We start from the raw sequence: 26,190 nt of genomic DNA on the forward strand, positions 1-26,190 counted from the left end.
AGACGTATTTTGTGTTTCTTTAAGTTGATATATATACAGAATCTTTTTTTACTGTCTATTTTTCCTAAGACATTTTAGCACAGAAACTGGATCAAAATAATTGTGATTTTTTAAATGTGTAGAATGCTGTAATTAATTACCAATAATTAACACTAGTCAAATAAAATTTGAAACTGAAAATGGAGTAGGTGTTCTATAAAGTATTTTATTTGCTGTATCTGAATATGTATTCTGAAATAACCCATCATGTAACATTCTAAAGTTACAACCCCTTAAATTTATTTGTTCCATCGTTCGTGGAACAAACATTCAAAAAGTTAGTACATCTGTATGTTTGTTTATTCACATCTGATTTATATTGTGATGCATGCCATTGACCTATATTTGATACATCACAGTTGAATGATGCCATTTTATGTCAAGCCAGACATGTCAGTAAGTCAAATAATGAGTAATTCAATGTGATGAAATTTTCTTCAGTATGAGTTCTGCTCTTTGTATGACTTACTGTGTTCTTTAGTTGTGGTGTGGTTTTATCATACACATACTATTACAAAAATTGTTTCATAAGTGATGCCATAAATTTAGTGAAAGCTTTTTGACAGAACAACTTTTGGTATTATTTTATTGAACATCAAGGTTTGTTAAGTTGTGTGTGTGTTTCACGTTGTGTTTTATTGCACTCCATGGTGAAAGAATTTTATATAAATAAGTATTTAAAATTAAAACTTTTATTTTTATAATTAAGTATTTCTGTAATATTTCAGTTAACTTTCATTCATTAAAACATTTTGAATTTTACAATGAATAAAAATCGGGTTTGTAAAAATTACCCAAATATTTTTTTGTTAACTTTGTGGAGAATTCACCTCGAAAAGACAACAAAAATTAGTGTTGAGTCTGTTGAAAACTGCTTACAAACATTATTTTGACTGTCCCTTGGGAGACCACGATAAATCCTGGGCTCCACATGTAGCATGCATAAAGTGCTATGTTATACTAACCCAGTGTTTAAAAGGAAAAAAGAGTATTTGCCTTCGGGCTTACCTATGATTTGCCGACAGATTGCTAACCATTGCTGTTTTTGCTTAACAAATGTTACTGGTTTCAATAAACCAATAAAAGGGGTATCGCATACCCAAATGTTCATTCAGCTTTGAGAACAGTAGTTCATGGTGTTGATTTACTGATTCCGATTGCTCCAACTTCTTGGAAAGAAATTTTTGATTCCCTACAAGGCTCAACTGATGAATCCCCAACTTCAGTAGATGTTAATTACATTCCAGAAGAATCAAATACTGAACCTCACCTCATCATACAAGCAGAACTGAGCGACCTAATTCATGAGTTGTATTTGTCAAAACAGCACGCAGAACTCCTAGGTTTACTAGGACTCAGGACTAAATTAGTCCTGATGGAGTAACTTTATATTCTTTTCACACTTATAAAATGATAGAAAAATAATGCGATAATTCAGATTCTATTCTTTTTTCTTCAGAGAACCAAGATTAAAAACAGTTTCTTGTTGGATTTGTTGTTTCATAACTTTTTTCTTTATCTAACTTTTGCTTAGCAGGATTATCAATCTTACCATAAAGTTCATAATTGCATTTAACCAATCTTTCTATTCAGGTTAATATTTCTAACTTGAGCTACAGTCTGGATTTGAATTAGTAGTAGCTCAGTTTAGTTATCTTTTAAAACCTTATTCAGGGTTGTGAATAATTGTTTTATTTTAATAAAACAGGTTAATTGCTTGTCAAAAGGTATCTCAGTTATGTTAAAGAAATTGTACTCTTGGATCAGGGTTTTCATATCAATACAACTAAATAATATTTTATTTGAACATTTACCACAAAGGCTATTATTATTATTATTTATTTCTAAATTTATGTGGATATTTGATATTTACAGGGAGTTTGGATTATTGTCTTAAATCTAATAAGCTTGTTTACAAAAATAATTAATGTAAATATTTATATAAAATTTAATTTTATCATAGTTTCCATACTGGCCCACCATAAACAAATTGACATGACTGTGTTTATCACAAAAACAGGCTTATGCTTGAAGATTGTTGTGTAAAACTATGATAAAAACCTAAAAATAAAGGCATGCATCTGTAAAATTATGCATTCAAGTGAATCAAGGTTCTTTTTCGTTTTTTATTGGTCATGTACGCATGGTGTTTACTACTCGAATCAACTAAATACTGGCGCCGATGTCTTTTTAAATAGATAGCTAAAAGTTGTGCATCAAGAAGTCATTCCTGTTAAAGTGGCCAGTGGCATTAATTCAGTCATCAAATTCTTTAAAACATTTCATTCTCGTTACGAAGTGAACGAGTAATTAAAAAAACCTGAAATCATTAACGTAATTATTACTGCACAAATAACTACATTTTTTCGTAGTTTCAATATTATGATTTGTTCAGTATATCAGTTTCTGTTGGTTGAAAAATTGGTTAATGACCAACCGTAGTACTGAGAAGTATAAAAAATACTGAAATATTTTTTAACAAATTAATAATAATTATATGTATAAAAACTAATACGTCAATATTGGTTCTTAGTATCAAATTGTTTGGCAACTATCTTAAAAAATTGTGATTCTATTATTAAACTACGTGTTTACTTTAAATAATTTAATAGGGAATTGTTGAAAATAAAATTTGTGCATTGTCGTAAGATAAATAGATAGGTTCTGCAATGGCTGCTCACTCCTAGCGGAAGCAAGGTGTGCGTATAGTCTTCTTCATGTATTACTCATTGCTACAGTTGGTTATTAACAACATTAGTCGTACAGTTCCTGCTTGTTTGTTTACGTTTTCCTGTGCGTTTAATTGCGACTTTTTAACAATTTTATTCCTTAAAATAGTTGGAAGGTGTTAATGTTTATTTAGAACTGTTGTTATATTCCGTTCAGTTACAACATCATTGCAATAAATAATGCAGTTTTCTTATGGACAATAGTTCGCCTCTGTACTTGGTAAGTTGCATATAGAACCTTGACCGAGACCCGTAATTTTCAAGGCTGTTTTAAACGTTAAAAGTTCCGAAATTAAAATAATGTATTTTGTCTGCTATTTAGCGTGCGTTCAATTTATTTTCATTGTCTTTTTTGGGATACGGTAGCGAAAAAATTAAATTGTTGCGTTGTTTTTGTTATCTTCGTAGCAGCTCACTGTAATCTTATCTCTACGATAATTGAATGAACAAAGTAATTATGAAGATTTTTAAATACGATTACTAGTGCTTTTCTTTTTAACAAAATTTCCGTTTGCTTGTTAATTTCATGGCGCAGCCTATTATTTAGTTTCATGTTCTTTAAGTTCCTGGTGAAAATTTATGAATGTATATGTTTACAACGGAGTTTTGATTTTGTTGGGTAGATATGACACTTATTCTGATATATTTAAATTAAAGAAAACTCGTATAAGGTATTATTACTTCCTTAAGAATTTTTTGAGAACGATTTGTTGATTTTCAATTTACTGGATTACGAGCTGTGAAAAAATCAAGAAACATTTTTATACAGTTTGAGATTATATTTTTGTATTTGTTTTTTCTGGTTAATTTTTTTGCTTTAAAATTGTGCTACAGTATATTGGTTTGCTAAGGTGTTGTATTATTGATCATATGTGTTGGTTACATTTGAATTGCTATAATAACCTATCATGAAACACAGACAGTATTTAATTATTTTCTTGAGAAGCTTAAAGCTTAAAAAAATTTAAGCGTAAATCAGCTGACAGAATTTAGTTTTTTTATCTTAAAACTTGAATGAAAATTTATGTTGCTGTTTTATTCAGACTATTGAAACACTAGTTTCTATATATATTGTATCTGTTTGATATTAATTATACATTTAGGAATTTATTTGTTAAATTCTTGTAATACTGATTTATCTAGGGTCAATCTATGTCAAGTCACCCAATGGTGGTTACATGACGTATGTTTTTATATATTCATTCTCCTGTATTTCAAGAGTTCAAAATAATTTTTTTTTTTATTTTAGAAATTATATGCAATAGGTTAAATTTTACAATGCCCCACTTGCCAATTCTTGCATTTGTGGTTTTTCCAATATTTCAAAAATTAATTGAAGTAGAGACTTAAAACAAAAAACTATTGTATTCTACACAAAAATTATTACATATTGTGTTATGTATATCATTTTCCTATCTTGTATATTTATGCCCTAAAATCAGATTTGAATGAAAGTATTGGGAATGCAAGAATTCCAATTTTTGTTCAAGTAATTCATTGTGAAAGGAAGGGACATCAGTTATATAATATTTATACTCCTTTTTATCATATTTATCAATTTTGAAAGCTGATATGTCCTCTTCCTTTATTTTTTTTTATAAAATATAAGTGCAGGATTTAAAAAAAAATTAATTTTTGATTCCTTATATCTCGGATGAGGAAGGTAATACAAAGTCCCATCAGTAAAAATTACAACATTGATATTCAACTGATAAGAAGATACTGTAGTTACAATATGTTGAAAAAATTGTAAAATCGGAAAGTATAATTTATTCTTTTAAGAACCAGATCTTGTACTTAGAAACGATTAAAATTCCAAGAATTATATTTTTGTTTAGCCATAGAGTAAAATTAATTTGATATATGTTCTTGAAATGTTAAAGAAATAATTTAGGCTCAAATTAACTGAAAATGCTAATTACAAATAATGCTGACACATGTTAATAGTACATAGTGAATTTATGCATCATAAAAATGAATGTAAAACACTTGATGTGACCATTACAATTTATTTTAACATAACTTTGAAATCTCATTGTACAGTAACTGTTGTAAATTTGATTTGATGTGGAATGGCCCTACAATATTATCAATTATTTATCATATACCGAACTAAGTTTATTTTAATATATTTTTTGGTACTTGCGTATTAGCTTGTCAACCTCTAAATTGAAAACTTTTGGGTTATTGTTAGTATCACCTGATATAATCATTTATATTTATTTATTTTATAAAAATAATTTAACCAAACTTAACCTGTGCTCGCTAACCTTAAATAATTAACACAGTAATGTTTTGAATATTAAATAATAAATTCAGTAATTATTACAATTATTTATTATTTAAATAATGAAAACAAAACATTACTGTTAATTAGTCGAGCAAAGTGAGTGTTAAATTTGGTTAATTTATATTCATAATTATATCAATAATGCTTATATTTTTAATATGTAAAATATATTAATGATCCTGTAACTTTGAAGTATTTTCAGTAACAGGATCATGATGGGCTAATACGTAAGTACCTTTTTTTAAACTTGCATCTCTTAGAAGAACTTAATATTATAAAATATTTTGCACATATAAATGAGTATATCGACACACTAATAAGAGTGGCACAGATAGCGTTAGCCTTTGTATGAGAGATTCAGCCCCAGTTAACTCCCTGCTGAACCAGTTATATTTGAATGCTAATGCTCTTTGATAATATTTTCAGCCATCATTCTGCTATTGGGTTTTGATTAATCACACACCTTCAACTTATAATCCATGAATAAATATAACTGAACATATATATATATATATATATATATATATATATAGCTATATTCATATATAGCTATATTCATTGATTACATTCATATTATATATATATATATATATATATATATATATATATATATATATATATATATATATATATATATATATATATGTGCATGAATGTAATCAATGAATATAGCTATAAGTTATATAGTTCTACAACTTTTCTAAGCCATTTTGATGTTTGTTTCTGATTAATCACAGACCTTCAACTGGTGATCATGAATTTAAAAAGCTACAGATCCACATATTATACAAAAAGCTGCTTATCCCCAAATCCACCACTGTTCTGAATGACCTTGATATACATGCATCCAAAAAAAAGTCCATATCTTAATACATATGAACAGTTTTTGTGAAAGAAATGCACAAATATGATATACTAAATGGTAGAATTTATTTCTAACCACTTTCTAAATACCTTTAGAATCTAGGAAATAATACTTTATTCTTATACTTAACTTTAAATTGTAAATATTTGGTATCTTAATTAGTCGTCAAAGGCTATTAAGTAATTGAATGTATGAATTGAATAAAATTTTATTTCCATTGTACAAAATATGATATAAAAAAGAATCGCAATTTATAATTAGTTAACAATATCTGCAAATGACAACTTGTGCGCAGGTATGAGCCACTTTACATAATGTTTCTATAAAGTTAATATAAAAATTAAAACAATTTTTAAATTAAATAGTAATTAAAAGTTCCTAAATAAATAAATAAAAGTTCTTATAAACAAAAACTAATTGTTAAAGATTAAGATCAATTAAAATTTAAACTTATCTTGCAAAAAGGATGAAAGAATAAACAAAATTAAACATAATAATACTATAACAAATGAACAGCTGTACCCATGCATTAAAATTCAATATTCTAGATTTAGTAATATCAAAAAGATACAAGAATATGAAGATGATGTATATAATGAAAATATTGTACACTTTTATGCTTATAATCACAAATTTACCCATAATAAGTTTGCCTTCTTTAGCTTGTATTTTCAATTAAAATTTTATATAAAATTCCAAAAAAATAAAATATTTAAAGATGGATTAGAAAAAAAGAAAATTATCTAATTTTGTATGATTTAGACAGGATGGCAAAAATATGTTTAGAAGAGTGATTCGTGTACATTATTTGTCAGTGTCCACTCATCTGTTTCTTTAAGAAGTTTTTTGCTCACCCTGTTATACATAAATTTATCAGGAATAAGATTTATTAGTTTAGCAGAAATATACATGAAATGCCCTTTGTTGACTGATAGGGATCGTTTCAGGGTATTATAAAGGTCCCTAAATGGCCCTAGATTATTTTATGAATTACTGATATTAAAAAGGTTTATATTTTTGTTAATATATAAAACAATGCTTTTGACATAGAGCTGTATCATTGTTAACATATTTAAAGTCTAGGCCTATTTAAGGTTACTTTTATTAAGTGTTTTTGAAGCCCATACGCATTATTTTAAATTTATTTGTGAAACACCCTATGGCAAAACATTATTTATTAATTTTTTAATAGGCTTAGCTCTATATGGAGAGATTTTTTTTAAGAGTGTTTTCAATACCAAAACCTGAATTATTTTTGAGAAGAGTAATTAATTATATTTTTATTTGTTGAAAACAGAAAAAAAGAACCGGATTTGCCATATCAACATCTGGTTGATGATTTTCTTGCATAACAAATATATTTGCATTTAACAACTTTTCTGCATATTCCGTACCTACTTGAACAAAATAAACATTTAAAATTGCAGGATCTACATTTGAAATAATTTTTTGTTCTTTTAAAATTTTACTTTTGTAATAGTCATTTACATTTTTTGATTAGTTTGGTTAAAAGATTTCTGTATTTTTTATATTTAGATTATATATTGGCATTGAAAGGTTGTTTTAATGCAAAGGTTGAGGAGAATTTTATATAATTTATCATGATTTCTTATAAACATGACTAAGCCAATAGTTATCCAGTTTTCTGTGTTATTTGTTTTTTACATGTTACATTTTTTATGTGGTCGGTCAGTTTATTAAAAAAAAATAATAGCATATCATCATTATCTGTTCGTGACTCAATATTCTCCCACTTTTCTACTTTAAGATTTTGCTCCTAACGTATCATAATCTACTTCATTAAATGACTCCTCTTCAGTACTGTTATTTACCATATATTCCTTTCCATGGTGTTGGGAAGTGCAAAAATGATCGGAGATCTTGTTTTTTCATTTGGCATTTCTTCCTTTTGAATTTTTGCATAGTTTCAAGTCCTGCACATGAAGCATGGAATAAATTCTTGCATTCACTACAATTAATAGCTTAATTTTCACTGAGAAATATTATTTTAAATTTATACCACTTTAATTGGATTTATTTGTATGGGTCAACTTGATCATCTAACTGGATTTTTTTTAGTTTTGCACCATGTGAATTATTGCTTTTAGTACTTGAGGTAATAGGAATGGAGTAAATTGCTTAGAATAATGAATTGCTTGTCTGTTTATGCATCCAAAGAATATGTAGACACCCTTTCACTTTTTTCAAGAACTTGACACCAGTTGCACTGGTGTTCACGTGCCATTCGATAAAGTCTGTCCAATAAAGTAAGTTTTATTTCAACAAATTTGATGTTGTTTCAAGATAATTTTTCATATTTTATTATGTGTTTAAAAAGCCTAATTTATCAGAATGATTTCTCACTGGAATGAAATGATGATAAAATTTGTTGAAGCCTTCAGGGGCAAATAGGCTTTTGAATACTAATATAAACATTTATAAAAGTTAACACCTAACATACAAAGAAATTTAAGAAATAAAATTAAAAAACAGATTATTATTAATAATATTTGATTTGGTCTGGAATACCGCAAATCAAAAACAAAATTCAAATTTTAAAATCAACATACTTGCAAGAAAAATGAAAAAAAGACTTAAAAGAATCATGAGCAACTAATGGTTCAAAGTAATGAATGAATTTGTACGTTATTTGGAGGAAATGAAAGACTGACAGAAGATGATTTTTCAGAAGTGTATTTACTAAATGAATCCACCAACATTTATTAGATAAACACAGTAACTTGATTAAATAGTCTAGTTTTAGCTAGACTATACCTATATTTATCTGTACATATGTTCAGATCTGGCATGTATTCACTGAGTGTATAAAATATAGTTTAGATATTTATAAAAATTTAAAAACATTTGTAAAGAAAAACGTACAAGATCCTGCATTTTGTTCTTAATAAACCTTCTAGAAACATAACTTAAAATTGATGGAGATTATATGGAACGATGTTTTATTTTTTGCTTGCTGATTTATAAAAATATGCTGTTAGATTAAATGAAATGTAATTGCTGTTGGTAGCTATAAAAGTAGATCCAGCTTGACATGCTTGTATTTGGACATTATATTGCAAGTGAAGTTGTTTTCTTAACCAACCACTTGTAGGGGATTATTTTTAATCACTTGGGGTTATTTTTCATAGCAGAGGATGTGATGATATGGTCACAGTACTCATATCTTATGAAAAATTAAACTATACGCTCTTGTTAAGGGTTCTAAATAAGAGTATATACAATAAATTGGATGCTAGTATTGAGGAAAAACAGTATGGATTTAGAAGTGTTGGAACAAGGGACATAATAGGGCTGCTAAGAGTAATAGATGAGAGGTACATGGAAGAGAGACGGAGGGTGTATTTGTTGACCTAGAGAAAGCTTTTAATTGGAAAAGAAGGAAGTTAACTGGAAAGAGAGGCGCCTAATAACAGCTACTATAACCAGAGAATAAAAGTGAAGGTAGGAGATGAAATGACCAGAAGAATAGGGATTGGAAGGGGAGTGAGGGAGGGAGGCTGCATGCCATAAACACTGTTTATATGTCGGAAAGAAATAATTAAATGCTTTCCAATTGGGAAAGCATTTAATTATTTTAGTATATTTACTTAAGTGTTATATTAGTTAAGTTATGACATTTACTTTATCATAGACTGTAAGTCAGTTTTATTTTTCAGCTCTTTTTTTAGGATTAAATTTTATAAAAATATAATTATTCTGATAAAAGTTGTGCTTTTTTTCCTTTTCTTTCAGTTCATAGTAAATGCATTAATATGATCTATAGGACAGATATATAAAAAAGAAAAATATTGTATAGGTGTTTGTGCAAGAGTACAAGATCAGTAATAATTGTCAAGATCAGGGGAAGAAGAATATAATGTATATGTTTTGCTAATGACATGGTGGTACTGGTGGAGAGTCCAAGTAAACTAAATGAAATGCTTGATGACTTGAAACTTGTGAATGTCAGGGTATGAAGATAAAAAAAAAGTAGATAAAATATTTGATATTAGGTGGAAAACAGGAGAAGATTGAAATTAAGATAGGAAATGAAGTTTTAGAGCAGGTGAAAAAACCAATTTCAGTACTGTGTAACTGATGACCTGAGTTGTAACGTAGAAATTAAAACAAGAATGTCAAGAAGTAAGGAGGCATTTAATAAGAAGGGAATACTGCTGTATGTGGAAAGTTAAATTTAGCATTAAGGAAGAGATTAATGAATTTTTTATTTGGAATGTGATGTTCTATGGAGCTGAAACATGGACTATGAGAAAGGCGGACAGAAAACGAATTGAGGCGTTTGAGATGTGGGTGTGATGCAAAATGATAAATGTCAGATGACAAGACCATGTAACAAATGAAGAAGTATTAAGGAGAATCAGAGAGAACAGAAAAATGCTAAATGTGATTGAATATAGGAAAAGAAACTGGCTAGGACATTGTATGAAAAGAAGGTGTTTATTAGTGGATGTGATGGAAGGAAAGGAAGAGATTTCAAGTGATGGATGGTTTTATGCAAAAGGGAAAATTTGTGGAAACAAACAGGTTTGCAAAGGATAGAACAAGAGTGGAGAACCGCAGCCATGACAGGATCTGCCCTAATGGCAGAAGACAGTTAATGAATGAATATGCTCTTGATCAGTTTAATTGCATTCCACATAATTTGATACAATTTTGTAACTCATAAGTGCTAGTGAAATATGTATTTTTTATTTTATTGCAAGATGCATTTTTTTACTATAAATTTATATTGCCATTTTGGTTGAGTATTAGTGAGTATAATTTCTATGAGTTAATGGTACCTGACTTGTTTGATATTACTGATGAAATATCAGATATTAAAATCCTTTATATATATATATAGGTAATTTTGTTTCTTTATAATGTGTCTATGGTTTGGGCACAGTGACCTGTGGATGAAGGATCAGGTGTTTCAACATTGCTTTACTTTGTAAAACACAACTTAGATTAAAAAAAGATTGGTGTATGGCTGATTATAATTAAATTTAAATCTATCATTTGATGATTCATACATTTTTCTTAATTATTGACAACAGTTTGTGAATTTTCTTATGAAAATTATTGTGTATGATTTTTTTTCATTAAAATCTGTTTAGAAAAACAAACTTTTTAAGATTAATGTGCAACATAAGCTTAAATAGCTAGCAGCTATAGATTTCTCTAAGTAATAATTTTGTAATTGTCAACCTAAAGCTGTGTATAAGTTAGAGGAAGAAAATAACATTTTTTTTCTCTTCAGATTATGTAAGTACTGCAAGTATTCCACAGGTTGCTGGTTATCTTTGAATTTATTTTAATGTTATTTTAGTTATATTATGACATTTACTTTATCATAGACTGTAATTCAGTTTTATTTTTCAGCTCTTTTTTTTTTAGGATTAAATTTTATAAAAATAGAATTATTCTGATAAAAGTTGTGCTTTTTTCCTTTTCTTTCAGTTCATAGAAAATGCATTAATATGATTTATAGGACATATATATAAAAAAAAATATTGTATAGGTGTTTTAAGAAAAAACTACACACAGCTGTGCACTAGTACAATATGTAATATTGACTTACATTACAGTAGTTAGTGGAAATGATTTTTGTAAACATCCAGTCATATCTGTGTGTTTTTCTTGTTCTCAAAGACTTACAAGTTCATATGGAGTGTTCTTGGTGAAATCATGAATAGTAGTTTGAAGTTTGTGGAGGCTATGAGAAGCTTCATCGATGAACAGTTTTTGTATAACCCTAGAAGTAAAAAATCTGGTGGGCTTAAGTCTGAGAATGAGGGGACCACAAACTCTTAGAAATGATTTGATCTCCAAAACCTTGCAGTAATTTAATGGACTACCTGGCTGTATGCATGGTTGTGCTATCTTGCTGAATCCAAGCATTATTAATTTCATTCTTTGTTACCTTTCCCATGAACAGTTGAATGATTTCACAATAATGAGCTGAATTTATTGTTTTTGGAAAGAATATTGGGCATACTATTACTTATCTTGGATATTGCAATTCACATTCTGATCTTCTGGTCATGTATAGGAATTTCATGTGTGGCAGTATGTTGTTAGAAGACTATAAAAAGTCATTTCTGTATGTGTACATACTCTGATAATTGAAGCCTTGCCTTGTCAGAATAGAAAATGTAGTCCAAAATATCATCAGAATTGTCAAACAGTAGAAACCATTCACGATATTGAATTCACTTTCCACAGTCCCTGGCCAATAACTATTGAACAGCTGTCACTTTATATGGATTGAGACTAAGATTTTTATGAACTGCATAGTTGTATGTAGTTGTCTGTGTGTACTCACCATGCTTACAGACAAGTGTATTCAATGAGAAATATTCACTGGCTAAAATTAACACCATTTTGAGGCATATAGAAAGACATAGTCTCAGTCGTTCAAAGGCACTTCTTGTCTCAAAGACACCAGCCTGATTGGCCTGCGTAAGCAACCTGCACTTAATGCAGGATTACCAATCTTTGCAGAAAACATCCACAATAACTTATCTCAACATCATTGTTTTTATATAGGTGTGTAGTTGTTACTTTTTGAATGTACTGTATATGTCTGTGTTGACTTTAAGATAAATTTATCAGGCATTGATCATAGCTACTTAAGGTTTTGTTTCAAGGGTGATTTTCAAGATATAGTTATGGATGGATAAAATTATTTTTTCAGATTAGTAGTTCTGATGTGCTGTTTGATAATAAAATATTTTTGGGAATTCAGAATGTGACAGTGTAGTCTTAAAATCTTAAAAGTCATTGAAATTATATGACATCTAAAATACTTATATCAGAAATAGCCAAGATTAATGCGATTTGAATAAATATTGAAAACTATGTGTGTATGCAATAACTAATAACATGTTAACTCCAATAAGCTACAATATAACAAAATTAACCCTTAGAAAAATTCCATCAAGTAAATTGCTTCGGTTCCATTGATGGAAATTTTTTTAATATAGTACTATGTATGTTTAATATTTTAAGTTATAATTTTAATATTTTAAATAGCTAGTTTTATATTTTTATTATTTTTAGGCTCATCAGAATGATAGGAAGGCTGAAATTCATATCCAGTTTAGAAGATTTGATGAAGCATTATTGTGCCACCAGCGTGCTTCTGAATTATTGCAGCATGCCATGACCTTGACCAATGTCACCAAGGCTTTAGAATCGCTTAAACTGCAACAAGAATACCATAATAAACAGAAGGACATTATTCGGTAATAACTGTTAACGATAATGTATTTTTTGTCAGCGGGTACATTTATATTGTTATTGATGGATGAATTATAATATACTGCAGTAAATTTTATTAATATTATTATTTTATTTGTATTATTAATTTACTTTTTTCTAGAGTAAAAAAATTCCAATTTGATAAAAGGAAGAAAGCTATTGAACATAGAAAACGTAAAATGGCTTCTGAAAAGAAGATTCAAGAAAGCAGAGATCAAGATTTACAATGTGCTATATTCAGGTTTGTAAAATTTTTAATGGTGTAATTTCATTAATCATAATATGCAATGGACAATTTTTATTAAAAACAAGAACTGAAAGTAATTATATAACTTTATGGATTTTTTTAGAACATTTTATTAACCTATAAAGTTTAATTTTGTTCAGTTTATCTGTTATGTTTTGACTTTTGGTTATTTTTTTATTTCCATACAGTATGCTGTTACCATTTTTATAGATATTTTTCAAATGTGTTTGAGTGTGGACAGCCAAAGAAGAATAGGTAATTCCCTCAAAATTATTGAAGGTGGTATTGATATAATGAATAGACTGATTGCTATGAAAAGAAGACCATGAACTGCTAATTCTCTGGAAAAAAGAATTCTGGTTAGTCCCCCCCCCTTATTAATGCTATTTGTAGTCATTCTTTGATTGAATTAGAGAAGTGTGTACTTTTCTTCTAAAATATTACAATGTACTTTTAAAACGTTTTGTTATCCATTTATGTATAAACTACTGACAGAATTATAATTTAAGGTAATTTCATATCCAGATTAATTTTTATAAAACTCAAAAACTTAATGGCTGAGCTTAATTTTTTATCATTGTATTTATTGAGTATAGAGGAATGTTTTAAGTATAAATTTGTTTAAATAGCCCCTTTACTGATTGATCAGTAAGACTTCAACTGATAGCATGCCATATTTTACAGCATTAATTTGCATTTATTGATATTTTAAGTTAGTCGTATTGTCTAAGAAATAGCCAAAATCTTTGCATAATGAAATTTTAAAAAAATAAACAGAATTTTTTTCTGATATTTCTTTTATCACAATCATGTAAAAATCTTTAGATAATCAAATTTTAATATAAAATTTTATTGTTACAAATTTCATAGGTAGATATGATGTGATTCTTGTTTAAACAAATTCATCCTAATTCAAAATAAACTTATTTATATTTTATGGTATTTTTTGATTAGAAGTTTTCAAAGTTTTCTATGTTATTAAAACATTTTTTTTTGGGTTACTTTTGAGAAAAATCCTTGCATAAATTTTTTCAACTTATTAATTGTATATTCTAAGTGAAGTGTATGTTATATTTTACCGCTTGAGTTTTAATTTAAGTCGCCAAATTATGATCTGCCTAATTTTCTTTTAGTTTTTAATTTATAAGATTTGGCCAATCTATTCTGTGAATGTCACAGATTTAGTAGAAGCTATATAGATTTGGAGTTTTTTTTTGTTAAAAAGTTTAGATTCAGTTTTATGAGAGAAGTGGTAATCTGGCTTAACCCAGTAGGCATCTCAAGTGCTAGTTTGTGATATCCCTCCATGGATAGGAAATTGGGTTCTTGGACAGTTTCACAGGCAGACTGTCATACATCATGCAACCCTAATAGTTGCTGCCTGATTAGCTAGTAGAAGGTTCCATGAAGCAGGATGATCATATTCCTATTTCATTCATAAAAGAAAGAAAAAATGAAAGATGAGGAAAAGGAAGAGATATGAGATGATTAGGCCCCACAGAGAGACTGCTTCTGAGAAAGGTAGTCTTGTTTAGGTAGGCCAGTGATGTAATTTTTTTTTATAGGGATCACAAAATTTATATTTATTGCGTACAAGTTTTATTTGTAAATTTCTAAGAATATGTTTTTTCATTTTATGCTTGCATTTCACACAAGATTGAAGTGAAAGAAGCATTCTCTTTTCTATTTAAGCTCATTATCGTGTTAGCCCATTTTCTCAATTTTTCCCATTTCTGTTTGTACAGGATTGTGCATGAATGGCTGAACTGGTTTAATAAAATTTGTAAATGAACTTTCTTTAATAGTCCAAGGCAGCTGATTTCTGCAGGTATATGTTTTTTTAATGAAATTCGATTTGAATGAATGATTAATGATAATTAATACATTTACTGCCTTACCTAGCAAAAATTAGCTGCAGTTACCTTTAATTAAATATATTGCAATTAATTTATTTTAACAAATTGCAACTATAATTTTTAAGTGAATTAAACATCATTTGAAAGAAAATGACGTGAAGAATTAAAAAAAAATATTGCCATCTTTGAGTCAGCCACAACCTCCAAGTTGCCAGGTGTTAACTGTTATGTTATTGTTAATTATTTATGCTCATCGTGTTTTCCAAAAAATTATGTACTAAATTGAAGTTTATTTCTTCTGTACACAATAGTCGTTGTTTACAACATGAAGTATCGCACGCATTCCTTCTCTCTCATTCACACTCATCCAGACTGAAAGTAATTAGTTCAAATAATGGCAACCACCACTTGCGGCCATTTTTTTTTTTACAGGCAACCATGTAGTACCGTGTACAGAAAAGATTAAACCTCAATTTATTATATAATTTTTTTGAAAAACATGATTAGCTTAAGTAATTAACAATAACATACCTGTTTACATCCGGCAGCTTTTAGCTGCCGTTTACATCCGGCGGCTGACTGAGAGCTGGCAACAATTTTTTTTACATTCATCACATTATTTTCTTTCAAATTATGTTTAATTCACTTAAAAACAATATAGTTGCAATTTGTTAAAACAAATTAATTACAATATATTTAATTAAAGGTAATTGTGACTAATTTTTTCTAGGCAACCCGGCAGTAATGTATTAAATTATCATTATCATTAATTTAAATCAAGTTTCATTAAAAAACAGATACCTGCAGAAATCAGCTGCCAAATCTTGTACTATAAGCAGACATAAAAATCTGCATAATTAAATTTGTAGCCTTAGTAAAAGTTGAATTATAAACAACTTTCCTTGAAAGATTTTTTTCAATAGAAACTTGGATTACAACCAATTAATTTTCTTTATAGTGACAATTTTTAAGTGATTAGTACTGTTTTGTACTTTTTTTTTAAATATTGTTTTATTGTAATCATTTGGACTGTTATATTTTTTAATTCTGTCTATAGGTTTGCACTTGTCTTAATTGATATTAGTTGACATATACCAGGCTTGTTTTTAAAATAAGGTCCTTTTTGAAATAAAAACAAAACTAAAAAATATGAACAATTTTTATTACTTGTAAATAAAAACTACATTCATTTACTAGTTTTCTACGTAGCTACATTTAAATTAACAAATTTTTCATAGCATTTTACTAGCTTCTTCATTTCCTCTTCAAGAAATTCTGCTGCCAGTGACTTAAATCATGCAGTAATGCCTTTTATCAATTCGTCTCAAACTTTATCAATTCTTTTATTAAACTTTTTGATGCAAGTCATTATTTAAGGAGAAGAAAAATGAAATAATTGCTGGGAGCTAAGTCTGGACGGGCTATAGGATTGATGATAGATCTTCCTGCAAAACTTTTCCAACTGCTCACTGTATGTTTCACCACGTGTAGCCAGATATTGTCTTACAAAAACAGAATCCCGCAGGATAGCATCTCACATCATTCATTTTCTTGTAGCTCTTCTGTGATTTTTTAATGTTTCACAATATATTTGGTATATACAGTAGCTTACTAAATTGAACAAGCAAGACAACCTTTTTGTCCGAAAACCAGACAGTAGCCATAAGCACTTGTACTGAACATTCTTGTTTGAACGTTTTTGGTCTAGGAGAATGGTGCAGTCCCTTTGGCTGGTGTTTTGTCTCATGTTTAAATGAGAAATCCAGGTTTCATCTCTGGTAGGAATGTGATCAAACAATTTATCACCTTTAGACAGTTCATTTGCAAATTTTCATGCGCTGCAGAAAGATGTTTTCCTTGTGTGAATCAGTTAACGTCTTTGGCAACTATGTGGCACACAATTTTTCAGTCAAATTTTTATAAATGAAAGATTATGAAACAAAGATAATTGTGAAATGGCAAAGTGTTTTATCAAATTTTTTTGTCAACTTTTCAATCAAATCTGTTATCACTGAGGGCTAGCTGCTTTGTTCTTCATAATGAATATTCTATCACCTTGGAGTCAATAGAACCATTACCTTACTTTAGTATCACACAATATTTGGCCTGTAGGGCACAAGTTTTCCTGTGAATTTCAGCTGCAGAATTGTTTTTGCCATCAAAGACTGGATTATTCCTCTTATACTATACTTAGTGAGATTGCAAATTGTAACACTAATTATAAATGAATAAACAGCTTACAACAAAGTGGATAAACTACTGTGGCTAATCCCTGACAATGGATTGAAGACTGAGTTACGCAAGTGCCATCTGTTTGCATCACATACATAGGTAGCAAATTCAAAACTGAACTTACTTAAAAAAAGATGCCTTTTAGTTTTTCTATTTTCATGGTAATGATTTCTGTTTTGTTTAAAAAAAGTTTTACTATATATATTTGAAGATAAAAAATTCAAATTTTTAAACAAACTTAAAATAAAATTAACCAAAATTAATGCATTCAGAAACCCATTTCTAAATAAGTTTAGCCTGTTGGTTAAATGTAAATCTCCCTTTTTAAGGAATTGATGCAATTTTTTTTTATTTATCAAGTAATTATTTTATCCCATTTTTGTTTGAACTTCTTTGGTCTGGGAGAATGGTGCAATCACTCTGGCTGCTGTTTTGTCTCTATGTTTGAATGAGAAACATAGAGCCTAGGGAATGTGTTTATATATTCCTAGGTGAATATATTCATAAATTCTTGGGAAATTACTCATGAGGCTAGGGAATTTTCAAACATACTTGCAATTTGATTACTTTTAAACAAATTGAATATCTTCACAAATTTTATCAAAATTAATTTTTAAAAGCACCGCTTAAATGTACTCAGAAAGACGCTTCTTAAAAAAAGGTTTGATTGTTAATTATCTCAGGAGATTTAATTGATCAAAGTTGCCTTCCATGTACAACAATACTAAAAGTACAGTAGAGCTGTTTTTTGACAAATATTTTCATTTCTCCAAGTACTTTCCAGGTATATATTTTCCACTCCTGTGCTCATGTGCAACATAGATAAAATGTCGATTGAAAATACTCAAGCTGCACGAAAAATGCATGGGTGGCAGTGGTGGGGATAGCTAAACGTTTGGCCGCTCTGGCCAGCTCAAAATAGAATTCAAGCAAATCAAAATTGATTTCATGCAATCCAAAATAGTGATGCACCTTCAAAATGCAATTATCTCAGCTTCTATTGGACAAATTTCCATGTTTTTTTTTTTTTAAGAAGTGTCTTTCTGGGTACTTTAAGCTGTGCTTTTTAAAATTAATTTAGATAAAAATTTGTGAAGATTATAATTTGTTTAAAAGAAAAAAAAATTGCAAATATGTTTGAAAAATTCCCTAGGCTCTCCGAAATAATTGATTTAAATTTTTCAAAATGTATTTGAAAATTTAAGTGTTCTTTTATATGTGATTAAATTTTCCAGTATCTAGAGACTTTATTTCAGGACGTACACAATTTGGAAAATTTGCATTTTTTTTTTTAAATCTGGATTGGAAAATTTTTAATTTGGTATATTGCTTTGTCATATCTTTGAGACAAAATCTGAAGGGCCTATGCATAATATTAGTACTTGAAACAAATTCCCCAAAAAGTTTTTTTTTTTTCATTTTTTGACAGTTATTGCTATTTTTGCATCAATAATAATGTATTTTTTGAATTGGAACTGATGATATTGTGTATAAAATTTAATAATAAAACTGTTTTCTCTATCTTTTCTCCAAAGTGAACAGTTATTGAGTTATCTGAAATAGGTGAAAAAACTACATATTTTTGTGATTTACATTTTGGTTTAATAAAAATTTAAGCATACCTTTTTCAACTGGTGCATAATGAAGTAATCATTTCTGATGATATTTCAGAGGCGTTAAAGCAAAAATTAGCATCATATAATTTATCATATAAAAAAGTCCAAATATGCCCATTTTAAAATAGATGTCTGGATTACCAGAACTATGAACATCATCAAACTAGGATTTGTAAATTATGTAATGTATGAACTAGACTATGCTGTATTGACTGTGGAATAATTCAGTTATGAAAATTCCAGTGTAAACAATAATATAAAGAGAGAGAAATAACAAGTTGTAAGTCACTACTCTTATTTAGAAAGAGAATCAGTTAATAATCTTTAGAGTTCTAGTCAATGTTTTAAATTCCAGACCTGAAGTATTTTCTCTTTTCTCTTTACTGATAAATTTTAATGATAAATTATCATTCTTTAATAATAAATCTCTTAATAAATTATCTCTTTAATGATAAATTGTCATTCTTTTTATTAATTGAATGGAAATACAGTAAAGCATTAAGTTAGTATGGGGTCACATTGAATATTTTTTGTTTAGCATTATGTGTTAAAGGTTTACATATTATGTAAGTATATACATACACTATAAAAAATGTTAAATTATGCAACTATAAAAATAATTACACATTCACAAATACATAAATCAACATTTTTTAAAATTTAAAAAAAAGGCATTACAGTAATACTATTTTTAAACAATTGAGTAATTTTTTTTGTTATTTTTTGTAATCACTTATACATTTTATGATTAAAAAGTCAGGTAGACTTGTTAATAAAAAAAGCAAAGCTCTAAGTAATTAATACTAATTAATTAAGTATTTAGTAAGCCTAAGCAAAGCTATTAAGTATTTAGGAGTGTTGAAGATCTTTTTTTTTTGCTGGAACTGTAGAAATCTTAAATAATTTTTAAATTGGCTGTATATAACATTTAAAAAAAAATTTCAATTCTGAAAACACCTGATAATTCCAGTCTTATCTTCAGTTAAAATAAAGTACTGTCGCCGAATGGCTTTGATGGCATTGGCACTTTAAAACCTTATGGTAGCCCTGAAATGGGCTGTTGTCGCCGAATGGCTTCAATGGGTCATGGCAATTTAAAACCTTATGGTAGCCCTTAAAAGGGCTGTCACTGAATGGCTTCAATAGCTTGTGGTAATTTAAAACCTTGTGGTAGCCCTGAAAAGGGCTGTTTGAGGTTTCTGGAGCGGTTGCCCTGAAAAGGGCCATTTTAGCATTAGCTCTGAGAACAGCTGTTGGGCTGGAAGCTCGTCCCCAGCGATGTAGACTCGGCTGTAGTCAGGGAGTTGCGGCTCGGCAAGTGAGATCAGACCAAACTTCCCTTCAGCGGCAGTTGGGTCCCCACTATAGTGTGGCAGTGATGGCCCCAGAGCCCTGCAGTGTTGAGTTGGTGTTGGTTGTCTTCTGCTGGCGTGGCTGAGGCGGTTCTCCCTGAGCGATTCCACGCTGGGCTGACTCCTGCTGCTGAGTTTGCCGGTCAGGGCGATTGAAGTTTGGCGAGCTGAGGTGGGAAGGTAGCGTTGGCGGCCAGCGGCTTCCTTGGTGGGATGACCAGGCTTGCTGCTCCGGCAGGGAGTCCCACATTGAGCCAGCCAGAAACTTCTGTCTTCTTCTTCTTGATCTTCTCCAGGTGGTGGTTAATGGTGAATTGAACATTTGCTCTTTTATTGGAGCCTGTGACTGGTGGGGCCGCTATGGTAGGAGAGCTGCATGGTCAGCTATGTAGTGGGAGTGATGCTTGTGTAAGCATGTATGTATGCTGTACTCCCATGACATCAGAGCTGCTAGCATTGCATCCACCGATATTAAGCTAGGCATATATATGGTAACAGTACGCTTTTATTTTCCAGCAATGATTACTACAAATCATAATTAAGACTTATAGTTCAGTAACGTGAAAAACGAACAAAAACAGTAGTCATAAAAGATACACTGTACAATTAGATGCTATAATGTAGTTCTGGTGACTGTAACAAAGTATACATACAGATCCCAATTTAACTAAATGATCTTAATTATGTAAATGTACCCAATAACAGTGAAAGCAAGTTTAGTATAGCAGATTGCCATGTTAATAAAGAATGGTGAAAGAAAGCAACCAAACCAGATTAGAATAATAATGAAACAAACCATTTTTCTACAAAAATTTGGCCTTCAACTAGCCTCCAAAAAATTAATGCAATTGACTCATTCATTTATTTTACTACCTTTAAAAAAACTTATTCAGTTTAATTTTATAAACAAAAAAAGTTATAGTACTGTTTGCATTTTTTAGAAGAGGAACAATTACTAAATTTCTTCAATTCAGATATTAATTACATCTCAAATAATTGAATACCTCACTTTTGGATTAACAGAATAATGTAACATAAAATATTTATGTTGTTACACAAGTAATAAAAATAATTTTTCCAATTTTTGAAAAAAAAATCCTTATTTTGTAGTGAAGGTGCTGTAAGCATGGTTTTCTCTTCTCTCTTTTATGAGAAAACATTACAGAAATGTTTTGCTGTATAACAGCATAGTGAGTATGTACCAAAAAATCTATTTATGTTTGAACTGGGGATAAAATCTTTAAAAGTAAGATTTCCAATGCATTAATTAAGATTTGTAGGGAAATGGGACAAGGCCTACACATCTCAGCCTAAAAACATTTTGTATATTTGGATTCATTTACTCCAATTCTACATACTTGGTAAGATGCAGAACCTGGATCGCTAAGTTAAAGTATATGCAGGAAAAAAGATATTCCAAAAAGTTATATTCTCTGATTTTAGAGCATTTCACAACTCAGGAGTTTTGCAAATTGACTATGCAGGGTTTTAAATCCAAATTAACCTATTAATTAAACTCATGCAATGTTAATAATTTGATTAATATATGACTAAAAGTATGAAGCAAGTTTTTAAATATTTTTGTAATAATACATATGTAGGTAGGATGCCTTTATGCAAAGAAAGAAAAAAGATTATAGATTCTTTCACAAGAACATAAAAATGTATGGACAAAGGGATGGCTTCTGAGGAAGTGATGAAGAAGTGGAGAACCAAACTCCAATACAGCAGGTTTTTCATTAAAAAATCCAGTAAATTTTCATTAAATAAATCTCTTCTTAGACCATGCAGGCAAAATAAGTTGATAAAAAGTTTCCTAACTGGAAATGGCATTTTCAGGAATTGTTTTATAACTTTTTTTTGTTAAAAAAAATCCAAACAGGTAGATTATAACAATAAAACAAGAGACTACAAAAAGACCAAAGACTTAACTCTTGTCTTTGGTAGTCTCATCGTTATTCAAATTTTTATCATACATTACATGAGTTTAATTAGTAGGTTAATTTGAATTTAAAACCCCGCATAGCCATTTTGCAATTTTTTACACCCGCATCCTTAATTTACCTTCGTACAGGGGATGTTTGCAAAAGTAATTGTGAAATATTGTATTGTCACCCTACCTTATTAACTATGTAAAATTTCACCAATCGGCAATGTCAGAAAGTATGTTAAATTAAGGATGCAAGATTTGAGGACAAACATGAAAAAAGAATTAAAAAACATTGTGAGTTAAAATAAAGCAAATAAAAAGAAAGAAGAGCTTAAAAATGGATGAAGAGATTAGTATGGATGAGCCAACAATTTTTTTTCAGAGCGGTGTGCTACTCTTAGATTTAAGGTAATTAATGTGTGTACGAGTGCTTTTTGTGATGTGTCTCGATAGTAGTGTAAAGTATATTAAAAACATTCTGTGTAGCATATTTTTCAATATTTACAGTACTTTTTTTTACTCTACTCTAGTTGTAAAATGTAAGCGACTATTGTTGATGCTAGTGGTTGGTGATATTTATTATTTAAAAATTTTTAAATATTCAGTTATCAATGAATAATTTTTCAATTAGTTAAGAATTACTCGGTGATCATACATATTTTTGATTTATCCAGAAATGTTGTTTACGTAATTAAAAAATATTCATGTTTAAATATGTCTTAATGACAAAAAAAAAAAAAATCATGTTTAAATATATATGTTAAAAAACATTTTGATAAAGATTTTTACTGGAGAAAAATGTTTTTTATTTCAGTTTTTAAATGAAAGATATATGATTTATGGTAATGGAATATTTTAAAAGGTTAGATTTTTATATAAAAATGCTTAAATTTTTATTTTTTTCATAGATTCAGTATTTCATTAGTCAATATTACTTTCGTTTAATTTTAATAAAGAATTACTTTATATTCTCTTGGAATTCAGGAAGCGTTTTTCTGTAATATTATCTACAGTAAAATATGAATAATATAAATTTTTTACTTTAAAAAAAATAATTTTAAAACATGATGATTGGTATGATATTTTGTGCAATATGCAAAATATTTACTTAATTGTTTTTGTGTGCTGCATTTCTGTGATCTAAAAAATTATGTTATTTTCATATATGTTATATTAATAATTTTTTTTTTTTACTATTTTAAATTAGGGCTATGGAAGAGGCAGATTCTCTACTAGACCAGCTTGGTCCTGCCAAAATAGACACAGGAGACATTAGTAGTGAAACCCCTCCTGCGTCACCATCTTCACCGCCATTACAAGGTGTTAAACGGCCAAAAGATGATCAAATGGTTATTGAGGAATTGCATACATTAAACATGCAATTGAGAACTTTAATAGCACAACTTTTAACGCAGTTGGACGCTAGTGAACGACAAGTAGAAATGTTACGAGCTAGATTGCGAAAGTATGAGCCAGAAGATAATTTGGTACCAATTTCAACCATTAATGCAGGATCATCAACTAATGTTACAACAGCATCTGTACCTTCAGATATGGTTGTATCATCATTACCATATCTTGCTCCTCTTGAAATGCCACATTTTAATTTTGATAACCTCTGATAGTTTTGATTAGTTAAATGACTGTTTCTTTATTATAAGCAGGCTGTTAGGAAATCATTTAGTGTTTAGATAAGCTGTAGAAGATTTAAGTTATTAGTCTAATAAGTAACATAATATTAGAGTAGTGTGCTTTCCATTATATTACTTATTCAACAACTGTGATTAAACTAATTAACTTTGATCAGAAATTTTTTATTATTATTAAGTATCTCTGTTAAGATTTTTGGTGTATCATTCACCATAATCTGAAAATAATTGTTGAATACACTGTACTTTTTAGTTTTCATTTATTTGTTACCAGTGTTATTTGATTAAGTGGTGCTTAATTTTTCAGTGTTTTTTACCATGGATGCATATCAAAATCTGGTTATGAGTAATTATTTTGTAAAAATCAAATATTATTTTATAGATATATTTCCTTTTTTTCATGCCAGTACATTGAAGTAAGATGATAAACCTTTTTTTTAATTTTTGTAAGCCTGTATTTAATTATTGTAAGCTTGATATTAAAATTTACTTCTGATAGTTTTGTTGTTTTCACTGGAATTATTTGTGAATTATTTCTTTACAATGTACAAAATTCTGGATTTTGCGTACTAGCCTTTCCTTGTATACATTATTTTTTTTTAAGTGTTAACATTTTAAAATTGTTATTCTTATTTTATTTTTTTAGTTTAGGAAATTGTTTTCAATTCTAAATGATCATTGATGTTTTTGATGATCAAGAATACGTAATGAAACATTTTTCAATAGCAGACATTTTTTCTCACTTTGAATGAATTATTAGTTGTTTGGAATTTGACACTTAGGTTTAAATTATTTATTTTTAAAATAAAATAATAATTATGGGCATTGTTATTTTTAGTTTTGATTTTGAATTTTTGTTGATGAGATTTGATTGTTAATTTTATTACATGATTTCAAGTACATAGGAGATGGTAATTTAAATTAACTTGTTAAATAATGAGTGTCTTGCATTGCAGACCAATCTGTTTCTATTAGATTTATTATTATTATTTTATTTTCATTTAATTGTTTTTAATAAGTATTTGCTGGCATTTATGATAGTAATGAAATAATTAAATATTTAAAAATGTGTATTAATAAAGTTAGATAAATTTTCTGCTATCATGAATAGGTAATGTAATTAACCATTTATCTACATATCTGATAAGTTACCGAAATAAATATTTCTTTTTATTTAAAATTTATTTTTGTCTCCTTCTGTTATGTTCATTGTTTATAAACATGATCATTTGCGTAAGAAGTTTCATTATATTGTGGTCATATGCATGTATTTTATTTTAATGCAGCATTTATTTTTGGGAGTTAGGTAAACTTTGCATATATTTCTTAGTGTAAGCCATAATTACTATCCGAGGCATATTAAGTAAGATTATTAAAGGATAATAATGTATTAATTAGATTTTTATCTTTGTGATGTAAAGGTTTTTTTTTTACAAATCTATTATTATTAGTGTATGGAAGGCAGTGAATGGAAAGAAGTGACAGCTGATTTTTTTTTGTTCAGAAGATATTAAACCTAAATTGTGTTTTGCCATCACCATCTCTCATTTTAGCATGTTGAAAAGTTAGATAGAAATTTATTCTCCCACATCTATAACTGTTTAGATATTTAATGTTGAAGTAAAATCTTATATTTGTTTATATACTCCTAGGTGTGTTATGGAAGATTGTTGTAAGAGTAGCAAAAGACAGTCTTTTAAGTAATAGAACAAAATATTAAACGGTAAATGGTAATAGAAAGTGCTAGAACTGAAATATTTTAGCATCTGAAAGACTAGATAGTAGAATATTGAGTGTTTTCAATAAAACCCTGAAAAACTCAGAGATATCAACAGTTGGGTTCATTACTATTAATGAATCAATACTAAAAGTTACAAGGCTTAGGGATGATGAGTGGGTAGGGATTAGGACACTTACCATTTGGGTGAGAAATCACTCTTAAAGATTGAAGAACTGCATAGTTGGTCGATGACATTAGGATAAAGAAGGCAACAGGATATCACATCATTAAAGATTCAGATGGATATGTCAGATCACATGTGGCAAGCAGTGTTGTTAATAGCCAATGGTCAGTGGCCGTCAGGTCACCAAGAAGAAGTAATATGAACAATTGGATTCATAG

General features: G+C 28.8%; 1 protein-coding gene across 3 annotated transcripts; it reads left to right on the plus strand.

Moving 5' to 3' along the window:
- The first annotated feature begins 2,716 nt into the window (after positions 1–2,716).
- LOC142325120 (nuclear receptor-binding factor 2-like) lies at positions 2,717–24,566 on the plus strand. 3 transcript variants are annotated; one of them, XM_075366476.1, is made up of 4 exons: positions 2,717–2,988; positions 12,986–13,170; positions 13,308–13,427; positions 23,627–24,566. In XM_075366476.1, exons 1-4 carry the CDS (start codon positions 2,962–2,964, stop codon positions 24,039–24,041), a joined length of 747 nt encoding a protein of 248 aa, XP_075222591.1. In that variant the 5' UTR covers positions 2,717–2,961; the 3' UTR covers positions 24,042–24,566. The 3 variants fall into 3 exon arrangements, with proteins under 3 accessions (XP_075222591.1, XP_075222592.1, XP_075222593.1); XM_075366477.1 differs by lacking the exon at positions 2,717–2,988 and adding an exon at positions 3,196–3,219; XM_075366478.1 differs by lacking the exon at positions 2,717–2,988 and adding an exon at positions 3,258–3,387.
- The last annotated feature ends 1,624 nt before the right edge of the window (positions 24,567–26,190 follow it).

Source organism: Lycorma delicatula, chromosome 5 (genome assembly GCF_047948215.1).
Source record: "Lycorma delicatula isolate Av1 chromosome 5, ASM4794821v1, whole genome shotgun sequence".
Lineage (NCBI taxonomy): Eukaryota > Metazoa > Arthropoda > Insecta > Hemiptera > Fulgoridae > Lycorma > Lycorma delicatula.